Here is a 14,316-nt window from a genome sequence, read left to right on the forward strand (position 1 = left end):
GATTTACATTACTATTACATCTAACACTGCACTAAACTGTACCACCCCAGTATAAGTACTTATAATTAGAGAAGAGCAGAAACTAACCAGGAAGGCATTGTTGGAGGTTATAATCATTTTTGAGCAAACTAAAAATAGCCGTGCACATTGTGACAAGAAGCATTGTGTTCTGGCCTCTGTTTTAGGCTTCTTTGTGCTGTTGGACATACTGTGGTAAGTTTAAGAATGAAACACATATATAAAAGTATATAATGTCCTTTGTAGCTTCCACAAAATTCTGTACATTACAATCACCTCGGTGGTCAATATTTTGGCAAAGGTCAACCCTGTTAACAGCCAGAAACTAGACTCCTGCAGACTTTTAGCAGAGGCTTTTTTGTGTATGCTATACCAGTCTTACAAGTAGTAATACTGTTACTCAGTTGTAGGTTAGATGTAATTTGAATCACATGCAACACAAAGCTCCTCTGAATTGCTCTTCAGTAAATCTGGACTCAAGCCCAAGTAGTATCTTTGTACACTGTGCTGTTACATTCTTCTTCTTTTACTCTCCACCAAATGAAGGAAGGCATACCAGAGATAACGAGGGCAAAGCCATGACAGGATTTGATCACAAGGATCTGAATTTTAAATCTGAGGCGTTGGGTGACCAGGGCCCCGATTTTCAAAGGAAATTGCGGGTGCGTTGGGGGCGGGGTGGGGGTGCTGTGAAAATTGGGGAAATCCAGAGCGGGTGAGGAAGTCGGCCCTAACCCACCGACTTCCGGGTTTCCCACAGACGCGCCTGTGTGCACGTGTGCCTCATGAATGCGGAAGTTGGCTGGATGATAGTTAAAGGACCAAATGCACCTCATTGAGGTACTTAAGGTACTTTATTTCTGACACAGTAGATAGTTAAACCGATTTTAAACGCACCTGAACGGCTTTCGATTCACGCCTGGTGAAACCAGGCCCTTCATGTCTGATAAGTTTTTTTTGTGTTTGCCAAGCACATCTTCACCCCCCCCCCACTGCCAATCTGACACCATTTCAAAATTGAGCCCCTGGGGTCACAGTAGGTCAGCAAATACAGGGGTGATGGGTGAGTGGGACTTGGTGTGGGTTAGAATACAGGCGGCAGAGTTATGGATGAGCTGAAGTTTATAGACAGTGGAGGATGGTAGGCTGGCCAGGAGAGCATTGGAATAGTCGAGTTTAGAGGTGACAAAGATATGGATAAGGGTTCCGGCAGCAGATGGGCCGAGGCAGGGGAGGAGATGGCCAAACTTACAGAAATGGAATTCGGTGTTCTTTTGATAGATAGGATATGGGGTCAGAAACTCAGTTTGGGGTTAAATAGTACACTGGGGTTGCAAACAGTATATTTAGTGTCTCTGCAATATCTTTATCTTCCACAAGTTGATTCCCCCCATCATCCTCTGTGCAATCCTACCCTCTCTTGAATTATTTTTTACTTCTAATATGCTTATAAAATCACTTACTATTTTCTTTTAAATTAACTGCTAGTCTTTTTCATTAAAAAAGACAGACTTGCATTTATATAATGCTTCTTACGACCTCAGGACACCCGAAATCGCACTTTTTGAAAAGTAGCCACTGTTGCAATGTAGGAAATGCGGCAGCCAATTTGCACACAGCAAGGTCCAATAAACATCAAAGTGATAATGACCAGATAATCTGTTTGAGGGATAAATCTTGGCCAAGACACCGGGGAGAACTCCCTTGCTCTTCTTTGAAATAATTCATCTAATCTCCCCTTTCATCTCTTTACTACACTTTCTATATTCCTCATGATTTTTTTTTGCAAAGTTTTATCATATGTCGCCCTTTTAAGTTTCAACTTAGTATTATTTCTATCCACAGAACCCACTGCTTTGATACACCCCCTTTTCACCTTATAGGAATATTTTATAGTGTATCCATTTCAGTTTTGAAGATTCTTCATTGATGACTGCGTGTCCTATTTGCTAATTTTTCTGCCCAGTTAATCTGGTAAAAGACCTTTCCTATCTTCTTGAACGTAGCCTTATTCTAGTCCTGTACCTTCATCTTTGAATATTCATGATCTTTTTCTATTTTCACATTGAACCTAAATATGTTGTGATTACTATTTTGCAGTTGTCCTCCTACTCTCACATTAGTTTTCTGCCCCACTTCATTTCCCAGCAACACTGCAAGCAGCGCTTCTTTCCCTGTTGCGATAAAAACATACTAATCTTGGAATCGGTGTTTCGTTACATTCTAAAAAAACATTCCTTTATTCCAGTCTATCTTGGGATAGCTAAAACCACTCTATATTAGGGTGGTCTAAGATAGGTTTAGAGTGCATGTGTATAAATGCACGAAGCGTGGTAAATAAGGTTGTTGAGTTGCAGCCGCAAATAGCCACATGGGAATATGATGTAGTGGCGATAACGGAGCCCTGGCTCAAAAAAGGGCAGGATTGGGTACTAAATATTCCTGAATACCTTGTATTCAGGAATATTTAGTACCTTGTATTCAGGAAAGATAGGGAAGGAAAAAAAGGAGAGGGGTGGTGGGTGGCAGTATTGATTAAGGAGAATATTGCAGTGCTGGAGAGAGAGGATGTCCTTGAGGGGTCAAGGACAGAATCTATTTAGTTAGAGTTAAGAAACAATAGAGGCACCATTATGCTACTGGGTGTACTCTATAGGCTACTAATTAGTGGGAAGGATATAAAGGAGCAAATTTCCAGGGAAATTACAGAGAGATGCAAGAACTATAGAGTAGTTATAATGGGGGACTTCAACTATCCTAATAAAGACTGGGATAGTAATAGTATAAAGGGCAAAGAGGGGGAGGAATTTCTGAAGTGCGTTCAGGAGAACTTTCTTGATCAGTGTGTTTCCAATCTAATGAGGAAGGAGGCTTTGCTGGATTTGGTTCTACGGAATGAAGTGGAGCAAGGGAACTACAGACCAGTGAGCCTGACATCTGTAGTGGGTAAGTTGTTAGAGGGTATTCTGAGGGACAGGATCTACAGGCATTTGGAGAGGCAGGGACTAATTAGGAACAGTCAGCATGGTTTTGTGAGAGGAAAATCATGTCTCACGAATTTGATTGAGTTTTTTGAAGGGGTAACCAAGAAGATAGATGAGGGCTGTGCAGTAGACGTGGTCTACATGGACTTCAGCAAAGCATTTGACAAGGTACCGCATGGTAGGTTGTTACATAAGGTTAAATCTCATGGGATCCAAGGTGAGGTAGCCAATTGGATACAAAATTGGCTTGACGACAGAAGACAGAGGGTGGTTGTAGAGGGTTGTTTTTCAAACTGGATGCCTGTGTCCAGCGATGTCCCTCTGGGATCGGTGCTGGGTCCGCTGTTATTTGTTATTTATATTAATGATTTGGATGAGAATTTAGGAGGCATGGTTAGTAAGTTTGCAGATGACACCAAGATTGGTGGCATTGTGGACAGTGAAGAAGGTTATCTGGGATTGCAACGGGATCTTGATCAATTGGGCCAGTGGGCCGATGAATGGCAGATGGAGTTTAATTTAGATAAATGTGAGGTGATGCATTTTGGTAGATCGAATCGGGCCAGGACCTACTCCGTTAATGGTAGGGCGTTGGGGAGAGTTATAGAACAAAGAGATCTAGGAGTACAGATTCATAGCTCCTTGAAAGTGGAGTCACAGGTGGATAGGGTGGTGAAGAAGGCATTCGGCATGCTTGGTTTCATTGGTCAGAACATTGAATGCAGGAGTTGGGATGTCTTGTTGAAGTTGTACAGGGCATTGGTGAGGCCACACATGGAGTACTGTGTACAGTTCTGGTCACCCTATTATAGAAAGGATATTATTAAACTAGAAAGAGTGCAGAAAAGATTTACTAGGATGCTACCGGGACTTGATGGTTTGACTTACAGGGAGAGGTTAGACAGACTGGGACTTTTTTCCCCGGAGAGTAGGAGGTTAAGGGGTGATCTTATAGAAGTCTATAAAATAATGAGGGGCATAGATAAGGTCGATAGTCAAAATCTTTTCCCAAAGGTAGGGGAGTCTATAACGAGGGGGCATAGATTTAAGGTGAGAGGGGAGAGATACAAAAGGGTCCAGAGGGGCAATTTTTTCACTCAAAGGGTGGTGAGTGTCTGGAACGAGCTGCCAGAGGCAGTAGTAGAGGCGGGTACAATTTTGTCTTTTAAAAAGCATTTGGACAGTTACATGGGTAAGATGGGTATAGAGGGATATGGGCCAAGTGCAGGCAATTGGGACTAGCTTAGTGGTATAAACTGGGCGACATGGACATGTTGGGCCGAAGGGCCTGTTTCCATGTTGTAACTTCTATGATTCTATGATAAGTGTCAGTGGGGGAACATTTAGGGAACAGTGTTCATAGTATTGTAAGGTTTATTTAGTTATGGAAAAGGACAAGGAGCAATCTAGAGTAAAAATACCTAATTGGAGGAGGGCCAATTTCAGTGGGTTGAGAATGGATGTGGCCTGGGTAAATTGGAATCAAAGATTGGCAGGCAAAACTGTAATCGAACAATGGGCGGCCTTTAAAGAGGAGATTGTTCAGGTACATTCCCAAGATGGGGAAAGGTAGGGCAACCAAAGCTAAAGCTCCCTGGATGACAAAAGGGATAGAGATTAAGATGAAGCAGAAAAAGGGGGCTTATGACAGATGTCAGGTTGATAACACAAGTGAGGACCAGGCTGAATATAGAAAGTACAGATGAGAACTAAAAAAGGAAATAAGAGGGGCAAAGAGAGAGTATGAGAATAAACTGGCGGCTAACATAAAATGGAATCCAAAAGTCTTCTGTAAGCAAATAAATAGTAAACGGATAGTAAAAGGAGGGGTGGAGCCGATTACGGACCAAAAAGGAGATCTGTGCATGGAGGCAGAGGGCATGTTTGAGGTATAAAATGAGTACTTTGCATCTGTCTTTACCAAGGAAGATGATACTCCCAAAATCACCGTAAAAGACGAGGTAGTTGAGGTACTGGATGGGCTAAAAATTGATAAAGAGGAGGTACTAGAAAGGCTGGCTGTATTTAAAGTAGGTAAGTCACCCGGTCCGGATGGGATGCATCCTAGGTTGCTGAGGGAAGTAAGGGTGGAAATTGCAGAGGCGCTGGCCATAATCTTCCAATCCTCCTTAGATATGGGGGTGGTGCCAGAGGATTGGAGAATTACAAATGTTACATGCTTGTTCAAAAAAGGGTGTACGGATAAACCTGGCAACTACAGGCCAGTCAGTTTAACCTCGGTGGTGGGGAAACTTTTAGAAACAATAATCTGGGACAAAATTAATAGTCACTTGGACAAGTGTGGATTAATAAAGGAAAGCCAGCATGGATTTGTTAAAGGCAAATTGTGTTTAACTTGATTGAGTTTTTTGATGAGGTAACAGAGAGGTTGATGAGAGCAATGTGGTTGATATGGTGTATATGGAGTTTCAAAAGGCGTTTGATAAAGTGCCACATAATAGACTTGTCAGCAAAATTGAAGCCCATGGAATAAAAGGGGCAGTGGCAGCATGGATACGAAATTGGCTGAGTGACAGGAAACAGAGAGTAGTAGTGAATGGTTGTTTTTCGGACTGGAGGAAGGTATACAATGGTGTTCCCCAGGTACATGGTATTTGGACCACTGCTTTTTTTGATATATATTAATGACTTAGACTTGGGTGTACAGGGCACAATCTCAAAATTTGCAGATGACACAAAACTTGGAAGTGTAGTAAACAGTGAGGAGGATAGTAATAGACTTCAAGAGGACATAGACAAGCTGTGAAATGGACAGACACGTGGCAGATGAAATTTAATGCAGAGAAGTGTGAGGTGATACAATTTGGACAGAAGAACGAGGAGAGGCAATATAAACTAAATGGTACAATTCTAAAGGGGTGCAAAATCATGAAGGGTTTAGATAAAGTAAATAAAGAGAAACTGTTCCCATTGGCAGAAGGGTCGAGACCAGAGGACACTCATTTAAGGTGATTGGCAAAGGAACCAAAGGCGACATGAGGAAAAACTTTTTTACGCAGCGAGTAGTTATGATCTGGAATGCGTTACCTGAAAAGGTGTTGGAAACAGATTGAATCGTGGCTTTCAAAAAGGAATTGGATAAATGCTTGAAGAGAAAAAATTTGCAGGGCTACGGGGAAAGAGCGGGGAAATGGGACTATCTTGATTGCTCTTACAAAGAGCCAGCAAGGGCTCGATGAGCCGTATGGCTTCTTTCTGTGCTGTAACCATTCTATGATTTTATGATTATTGCCCTGTTATTCAGTCACGGTAAAAATTCAGTGTTATCTCAGCCCATTCATTAAAGAAATTAAGATCCATTTTACTGTGTATGATACACAAGTGTGGAGACCCTCCTTGCAGTAGTTGAATGCAATATCAGCTGACTGCCAGAGGTTTAGAGGTACATTGGGTTTAGTTTTTGACTAAGAAACAATTTCTCTTGAAGACCTTGCATGTATCATACAGCAATACCCTAGGCACGGGAATTAAGACAAATAGAATGCAATTAATATAAATTTAATTTAATCTTTGATGGGTTATGGGGTTTATTTATGTCACACAGTAACAGGTTGGTGTTAGTTGACAGTGCAATGAGGCAATGGAAAATCTGGATAATTGAAGTGCGGATAACGAGATCCATTACACATGCGTAGGTCTGGCAGGGTTGTAATGATATTTATGTGAGTATAATTTGTTTTCAATTAAATTCATAACCACTAACTTACATGGTTTCTGGTCATGTTGATTTCAAGGCAGAACATGCAAGTATTATTCAGCTCCTGGATTTTGTGTCCCTCGTTTTCTTGACACTTATTTGGGTTGTGTTCCCTCGGGACAGTCTTGCTCTTCTGGGACAATGGATCCAAAACAAACTGATTCAGGTGAGAATTTCCGCCCCCCACCCACTTTTTGTGCCTTTTTCTTTCTAGATCTGTTTTGAAGTCAGTAAATGGAAGTGAGCAGTAGTAATCTGTAACAACAGTAATGACATTGCACTAATGAAAATCATAGTTTGATCAAAATGTGGTGTTTTTATCACCTCCCTTTTTCTCTCCAAGGCATTGACTCATGCTGGGCTCTGATTCCATGAGAGCCAGCAGTTCCCCAGCACCTCATTTACGTGATGTAAAAAGTGAGCGTGAGCAAATTTTTAGCAATCAGAAGGAGAAACCCTTCGCTGATATTTTTTCCTTTCCTGGTGCAGGGTGCTGAGGTCATTTCTAACAACCCTGGTTCTGTTCGAGCTGATGTAAGCTAACTGGGATCAAACTGGATCCTCCCAATTCTGTATCATTGATTGGTTTGCTGGGTGATGCATTTCCTGACTCTCATTTGGGGAGCATTGTGATTTTTAAAAAAGTTTTATGAAAGAGTTAAGTATTTTAATAAAATTAGCTCTCAAGCCAGAATCTATTACTATACAAAACTAGATACCACTGTCACCAGTTGTGGCCCATCAAATCAGATGCTGAGTGTCAAAAATAGGTTCATGCCAAAGGTAAATTTTAGTTTATTTTCTTGAGTATTCCCTGGGGAGTAAGTACTTAAAGCTTTTGTAGTAATGCATCCAGAAAATTTAGTTTACTTTAATATTTTAGAGAGAAATTTCTCTGTTTCTAAAGCCCACACTTTTAAAAGCTGCAAGCATTTACCTTTTAAACTTCAGTGAAAATGTGAAGTAACCTTTTATTTGTGAAGGAAGGAGATTTGTACATCACTTTCACCATGTTGACATCACTAGCAAGAGATGCAATGATACTTTTTGACTTGATTGGATTGGTTGATGAGGGAAAAGGAGTTGAAAGGAAATGGGAACCGGGTGGGTAAACGTGATTAGAACTATTTGCTTGTCTGGAGGGTAAATGCTGACGTGGACTGGTTGGGCCGAATGGCCTGTTTCCATGTTGTAACTTCTACGTATTATGATTTACAGCACTGCGTTGCTTTTGTGAAATAAAAGAAAAATTGCCCCCCACCCCTCCTCAGGACCACCACCACTTTACTACCAATAAGGTCCATCACTGCAATGTTCCCAGTGTCTAAGCCTCAACTAGTTCTGACAACCCCTAGGACCACCCCCAGCACTGCCAACTCCCATCTTTCTCTGTCCTGCTAAAGACCAAGTACCTATTTCCATCCTGCCTTCCCTACCACTTTGCTGTGAATCTTGGGTTTTAAAGAGATAAAGTGAAAGATAACAATTGAGAACATCATTAAAGGAATGTATAGGTCACAGGTTTACAGTTCTCAAGTAAAAATGGATAGAATTGGTAAATTCCCACAACCACCAGTAGAAATCTCAGAATCCCATGTAATAAATATGCAATTTGACTTATTCGGTCACTGTAAATCTGTAGTCCTGATAATACATTGTGTTACACGGTGTAACACCCCTATTATTATAAAACAGCGAATTCTCTGACTAGGCATGCTGGAATAAAATTGAATTATTACACTGAGGTTCCCTTCAATGTTTTCTGTGTCAGGACATACTGTCCTGCTCCTCAAAACATATTTTCGATCACAATAAGCAGTTATTGTAATTTTTGTTTAGTAGGGAACATAATATGACTTTTTAACAGTTTAATAATGTGTTAAAATGCATTTTATGTTCTTCCTAATACCTCTCCCAGATTGTGACGACAGCTTTTCCTCTCCCTAGTCTTGACGGCCATTAGCGCTGTTCCGTGGCCTCACTGCCACTTCTACCCCACGAGCTGGACTAGCCTTGTTCTTGGGACTGATTTCCACTGACCGACCTAGCCTTCGTCTTAGTTCTGCCCCTGGCCCTTTGAAAATAATTCTTTACCTCAGTGTTTCCATTTAAACTTTCAATTATTTCCAGGTAAGTTTTACTTTTAATGGCTTCTCCACTTTTAAATTTAAAATACACTTTACTTGGAAATAATTAAAATTTTAAATGGTGTCTGTACTCCTAAATTTTAATTTTTATCATTTCTGTCTTGCCACTGTTAGATAGGGAGTCATGTTGGAAGTCATTGTGCTCAGAGGGAAAAAGAGATGGCATGGGCTTCGAGGATGCTCTGACAGGGCAAGGCAGTGGGTACTGACAGTTCCATGCAGTGGCACCTGAGACACAAGGTGTACAACGGAGGAGAGACACTGGAGGAGAATGATGGGATCAACCATGTCAAAGGCTGTGGAGGGAAAATGCACCATGGTCATAGTCACAGAGAATGTGATTTGTGACTTTGTTTAGGGCAGTTTTTTGATCGGGTAGGGGCAGAAAACTGATTGGAGGGATTTAAAGCAGGGAGATGCAGGATAGATGGTTACGGTTTTAGGACACAGTCAGCAGTACCAGAACCAATGGTAGCAATGGTATAGTTGTGAATCGGAAATGACACAGTGACTTGGGGTCAGATAGAAAAATAGCCGTTCAGCACTAAAAGTCTCTTTTCCCGACAGCCGCCACTGCAAAATGAAACCTGCAGACCCTTTCCATTATACAGCTCACCATTTCCCTACCGAAAGGAAACAAGAAACCGACAAAAAAAGGAAAAATAGCAAATCTGCCCAGAGACAGAAACCAAAAGGAAAAGAAATGCATGCATGAGTACAACAGAAGACAGACAAACACAAGCATAAAAAAAGGAATAAATATCCAGACAAACACGATACACACTGCGTCATCTGCCTTATCGCTATCAACACCATGGGAGATGTACTGTTCGTATGAAGCAATTCTTGTGATCTGTCACACCATGTGATATTCTGTTTATGCAGTGGCAAATAATGTCAGTTAAATTTTGAAGAACTTTGATATACACGATGGTGTGGACCTGGTTAACTGCATCATCCTAGTTACCATATTGTATGTAGTGATTTAATTGCATTCGGAGTCAGTTCCTTATGGTGTGTAGAAATTTCAGAGGTAGTAGTTATTGTTATTTCTGATTTTCACATAACATTTCCTGCTGGTATTTTGATATTTTATTCCCTGCTTTTATCTGAAATTTTGACACTAAACTCGAGTGGCTACATGGACGAGGACATGTTTTGATTGAAAGTAACCTTGCGAAAAAGGGGCATCATTGCTGGTTCTTGCATTGCTCCAGAGCCCACAGCCATCGTATAATGTTTTATTTTACATGCACCTAGCTCCTTGTAAAACCAAAGTACCTCTTTAAATGAAACACCACATCTTACAAATTGGATAGCCTGGTGGTGAAGGATACAATACTAGAGCCTGGTCTTCAGTTGCTTCCAAGCCTTTATTCACAGAAATCCACACACACCACACCCTAGATAAGCTCTCACATAAATAGATATGAGAGTCCCCAATTGATACCCACCACCTGAATACAATTATAATTGATATAAATCACATGGACACAATTAACAGATTTCCTTCTCTCTCTTTAAATAAAATTAAACTTTATATATACAATGCAAACAAAAATTTCAAAAAATCAAAAACTTCCATACTCTGTACAACTTATACTATTTAAAGCATTACATTGTGAGGCGACCCTTCTCTAGGACCCCTAATAATTTCTTCGTACATGTGTTTGTTTTAGTAAAACAATCCAACTGTTGATCGCTTGAATCCACCCATTTAATTTTAGAGATTTCCTTTCTCTCCAGCATTTGTTTCAAGTCAGCAAGGTCAATCCGTAATCTTCTCACTCACATTTTTGGTAGAGTGTACGTTATCCCACAACGAACCATTGTCTACATAACATTCAGTGGGTATACTGTACTTCCATTGTACAGGATGTCATTCAAAATATTTGCCAAATAGAATCCCATATCCACTGCATCGACAAGAACCATTGTTTCATCAGCCAGAGTACTTTTAACAACTCTCTTTATTTTCTTAGTTTCCCAAGCTAAAGGACAACATTTCCCATTCTCACCCATAAGAAACACTATGGGGGTGATTTTAAACCCCAAGAATGGGTGGGTTGGGGGCGTGTGGGAATTGAAGATAGTTGTTTTTTGGGTTGCGACCACAACCCGGCTTTATTTCCGGGTTTAACATCGGTGCTGGGAATGCAAAGTCTGAAAATTTTGCGGTTGCGACCCAAAAAAACAACTATTTTCAAATCCTACCCGTCCCCAACCCACCCGTTCTTGGGGTTTAAAATCACCCCCTTTGAAACCAGCTGTACTAGGATACCCATCAGAAAGATTAGCATGTGAAGCATCACTAAAGATAACTAGCTTCATGTTCTTTGGGTCATCTAAAGATGGGAACTTAAGTAAACATTTGTCTATATTTAATTTTGTAATATTTTATTTGCCCTTAAGACATTCTCTACTATGGGTATTTCATTGAAGTACTTAACTCCAACATCAAAACTAGCATCTGGTCTAGTCTGAGTGCACAGCCAGTTCAACCGACCAATCAAGCTTTGTAATTGCTCTGTCTCTTCTTTAGCTATAACTTCACCTTTCTGTGCTGACCTAGTACGATTCACTGGGATGGGAGTAACACTCCAAATAGGACTGTTGATTTAAAGTTATACCAGACCCACTCTGCTTAATATCCAAACCAATATATTTAAAGCCCCACAGGCCTCACTCCCAATTTTAAATTCTGCTCTAATCTTATTAATGACGAATTTCTCAAATTCCACAGTACCACCCCTTAAGAAATCATTAACATGCATCATGAAGACACCTGAAAGTTTTCCGTTATGGTACCAACAAAACATGGCAGAATCTGCTTCTAGTTGAAAAACTATTTCAGCAAAACAGATCTTACTGAAAAATACCATACCCTGGAAGCATCATTCAGGCCATAGAAGCATTTTAGTTTCCATAGTTTTCGTTCCGCATCTGCTGCCTCTTTAGGCAGTTTGAAACACATCTCTCTGAAAAGTATCACCCTGCAGAAATGCAGCTTTTATGTCAATTGACCTACAGTCCTGTGACTATGTTGCCAAAAGAGCCAAAAAGATTTTTAAGATTGCCTTTCCAGCAGTGGGAAAACTCACTTGAACATCTATATCACCCAGTTTCTCTTCAAAACCCTTAGCCACCAACCTCGCTTTAGCCTTATTATTCCCATCTGCAGGGACTTTTTTAGTACAAACCCATCTATGTGACAAAGTTGGTTGACCCTTATCTGTTACCTCCGATTAAACTCCAAATTCTTTCCAAGCATCTAACTCGCTTTGTTTTGCCTCTCTTACTCATTTATCCTCAAGTTTATTGGCAGCCACCAAAATTTCACGATCATGAGGACTTAAGTTTCTAGTTCTGTTACGTGATTGTTCTGTGGTCTTTGTTTCACCGTCTGACTTAGTCAAACTACGTCTTCAAATTCCACTTCTATAGGGACTACTACTGCGAGATCTCCCTCTTTCGTCTCTAGTTCCTGATCGTTTTCTAACGTGAGATTCACTTCCGGACTCCCTATCATTACTTGTAGTCCACTTTCGTACTCTCCACATTTTTACCCCATTCTGCTAGTCCATGGACCTCGTTTCATGGCCATCATCCTGAACATTAAACCAAAATTTAAACCTACCAGTAGCTTTGCCTGCACATCCCAAAATTGTTGCGTCCCTCCATTCATTGGTCCTTTCTGGAATATATGTCACCCGTGTATCCATTTTGGGTAATTGTTCTGTGGATGTGATAGCTCTGTAATGTGTTTCTTGATCACTGACATTACCACTGTCCAGCCCTTGATCTACCTCATTCTGTACCTCAGGAACCTCATCAAAAAAAATCATGAAAATCTGAGGCACAAGGTGCCTCGTTTACTTCGATTAACTATTCAGAGATTTTATAATTAATTCCAATTAATCATGAGGAATGAACCTTAACAGTTTGATTGCCATGTTGGACAAGTACAGTCTTACCATCACGATCTATTACCTCACCAGGGCCTTTCCATTCCCTATGACCCTCTCTTTTATAGTAAACCAAATCTCCTGAATTGAACTCTGTCTCAGATGGTCTAATACGATGCCTCAGTGCTCTACGAATTTTCTCTGATACCTCAGCCTTGATAAAAGCCTATCTCCTTGCATCCATGGCATTTAAATGCTCAGAAAAAATGGCACTAATTGTAGTACCTTCTAGAGCAGGAGGATTATCACAAAGAACAGAAGGTAATTTGGGATTGCGCCCATAGACTAGTTGGTAAGGACTATATCCTCCAACCATCTGAAGAGAATTCTTTGCATGAACTGCCCATGTTAGGGCAGTTGACAGTTTACACTCTGGTCGATCAGCCAAAATGTTATGCACCATGCTATCAATCACAGCATGATTCCTTTCACAAAGCTAAAAGGGCTCTCACCTGCTTTATTCATGACAATTATATTCATATTCTCACACCTATCTCAGAACTTCGCGTTAGCGAATTCACCTCCATTATCGATCAAAAACTTTGCTGGTGTCCCAAGTCCAGTCTCTATCCATTTTTCCATAATTTTATCTAGAATAACCTTCTTCTCCTTACTATATATTAGTGTAGAAATACTAAATCTCATAGCCAGGTCTTTGTCCCATACCTTTAGATTCATGGCAACTATCCCGTTAAAGTCACGTGCTAATGGAATACTTACAATAGAACGGGGTGAGGGGGGAGGGGGATGTCCGTCTCTACTTCTTACAGATTTCACAGTTCTCACTAATCTTGTTTATTAGCCTCATATACTCATCAACTACACCTGCATCTTTAGCAGGATTTTTAAACATTGACAAGTAGGGTGGGCAAATTGTCTATGTAATTTTAAGATAATTTGTTTTTTTCCTGTCCTATCCTTATCGCCTGATGCTATTAATACTTGCCTAACACACTGATGAGAAACATCAGGTTTTATTAAGGGGATACAATAATGCCCTGACTGGGTAAACTGCAGATCAACCGATTTCCCAAAAATGATTGCCTCATCGTGTTCCGTGTCAAGTTTCATTTTTGCCTTTCTCATGGAAGGTTTACTCAAAAGCATAGGTATCTCACTAGAGACTACATCCGTACTTATAAAATGGCTTACTTCAGCTATCTTGAGTGACCTCAAGGTGTTGTCATCTCCAAACCTAAAACATGTAGAACTTTTATATTCCTTAGTCTTGCTTCAATCCTCACTACTTAGTGAATCAAGATAACATTTCAACCAATCTACCCCCCATACAGTTGAAGTACATGCACTATCTGACACCGCACAATTAAAGGAATCCGCGACTAATACAGTCATCACAGGATTAAAACTCCTTATGATCAGTATAATCTGTTCATTTTCATCATTATCTTCAGCCGCTTCGTCTTTATGCTCTTCCTCAGAACTACTTTCTTCATGCATCATTTCAAAGACCCTGCATCTTCGCT

The 14,316-nt window shown here is 40.5% G+C and overlaps 1 protein-coding gene across 6 annotated transcripts in view; it reads left to right on the top strand.

The window, feature by feature from the left end:
* oma1 (OMA1 zinc metallopeptidase) overlaps positions 1–14,316 on the top strand; it is a 56,450-nt gene that overhangs the window by 24,873 nt on the left and 17,261 nt on the right. For all 6 annotated transcript variants that reach the window (XR_010963869.1, XR_010963867.1, XR_010963868.1 and 3 more), the window contains one exon: positions 6,758–6,886. Coding sequence is in view for 3 of the 6 variants with exons in the window: in XM_067990296.1 (XP_067846397.1) it covers positions 6,758–6,886 (129 nt within the window). In the remaining 3 variants the exon portion in view is untranslated. The remainder of the gene's footprint in view (positions 1–6,757; positions 6,887–14,316) is intronic.

This window comes from Heptranchias perlo, chromosome 9, assembly GCF_035084215.1.
Source record: "Heptranchias perlo isolate sHepPer1 chromosome 9, sHepPer1.hap1, whole genome shotgun sequence".
NCBI classification, from domain to species: domain Eukaryota; kingdom Metazoa; phylum Chordata; class Chondrichthyes; order Hexanchiformes; family Hexanchidae; genus Heptranchias; species Heptranchias perlo.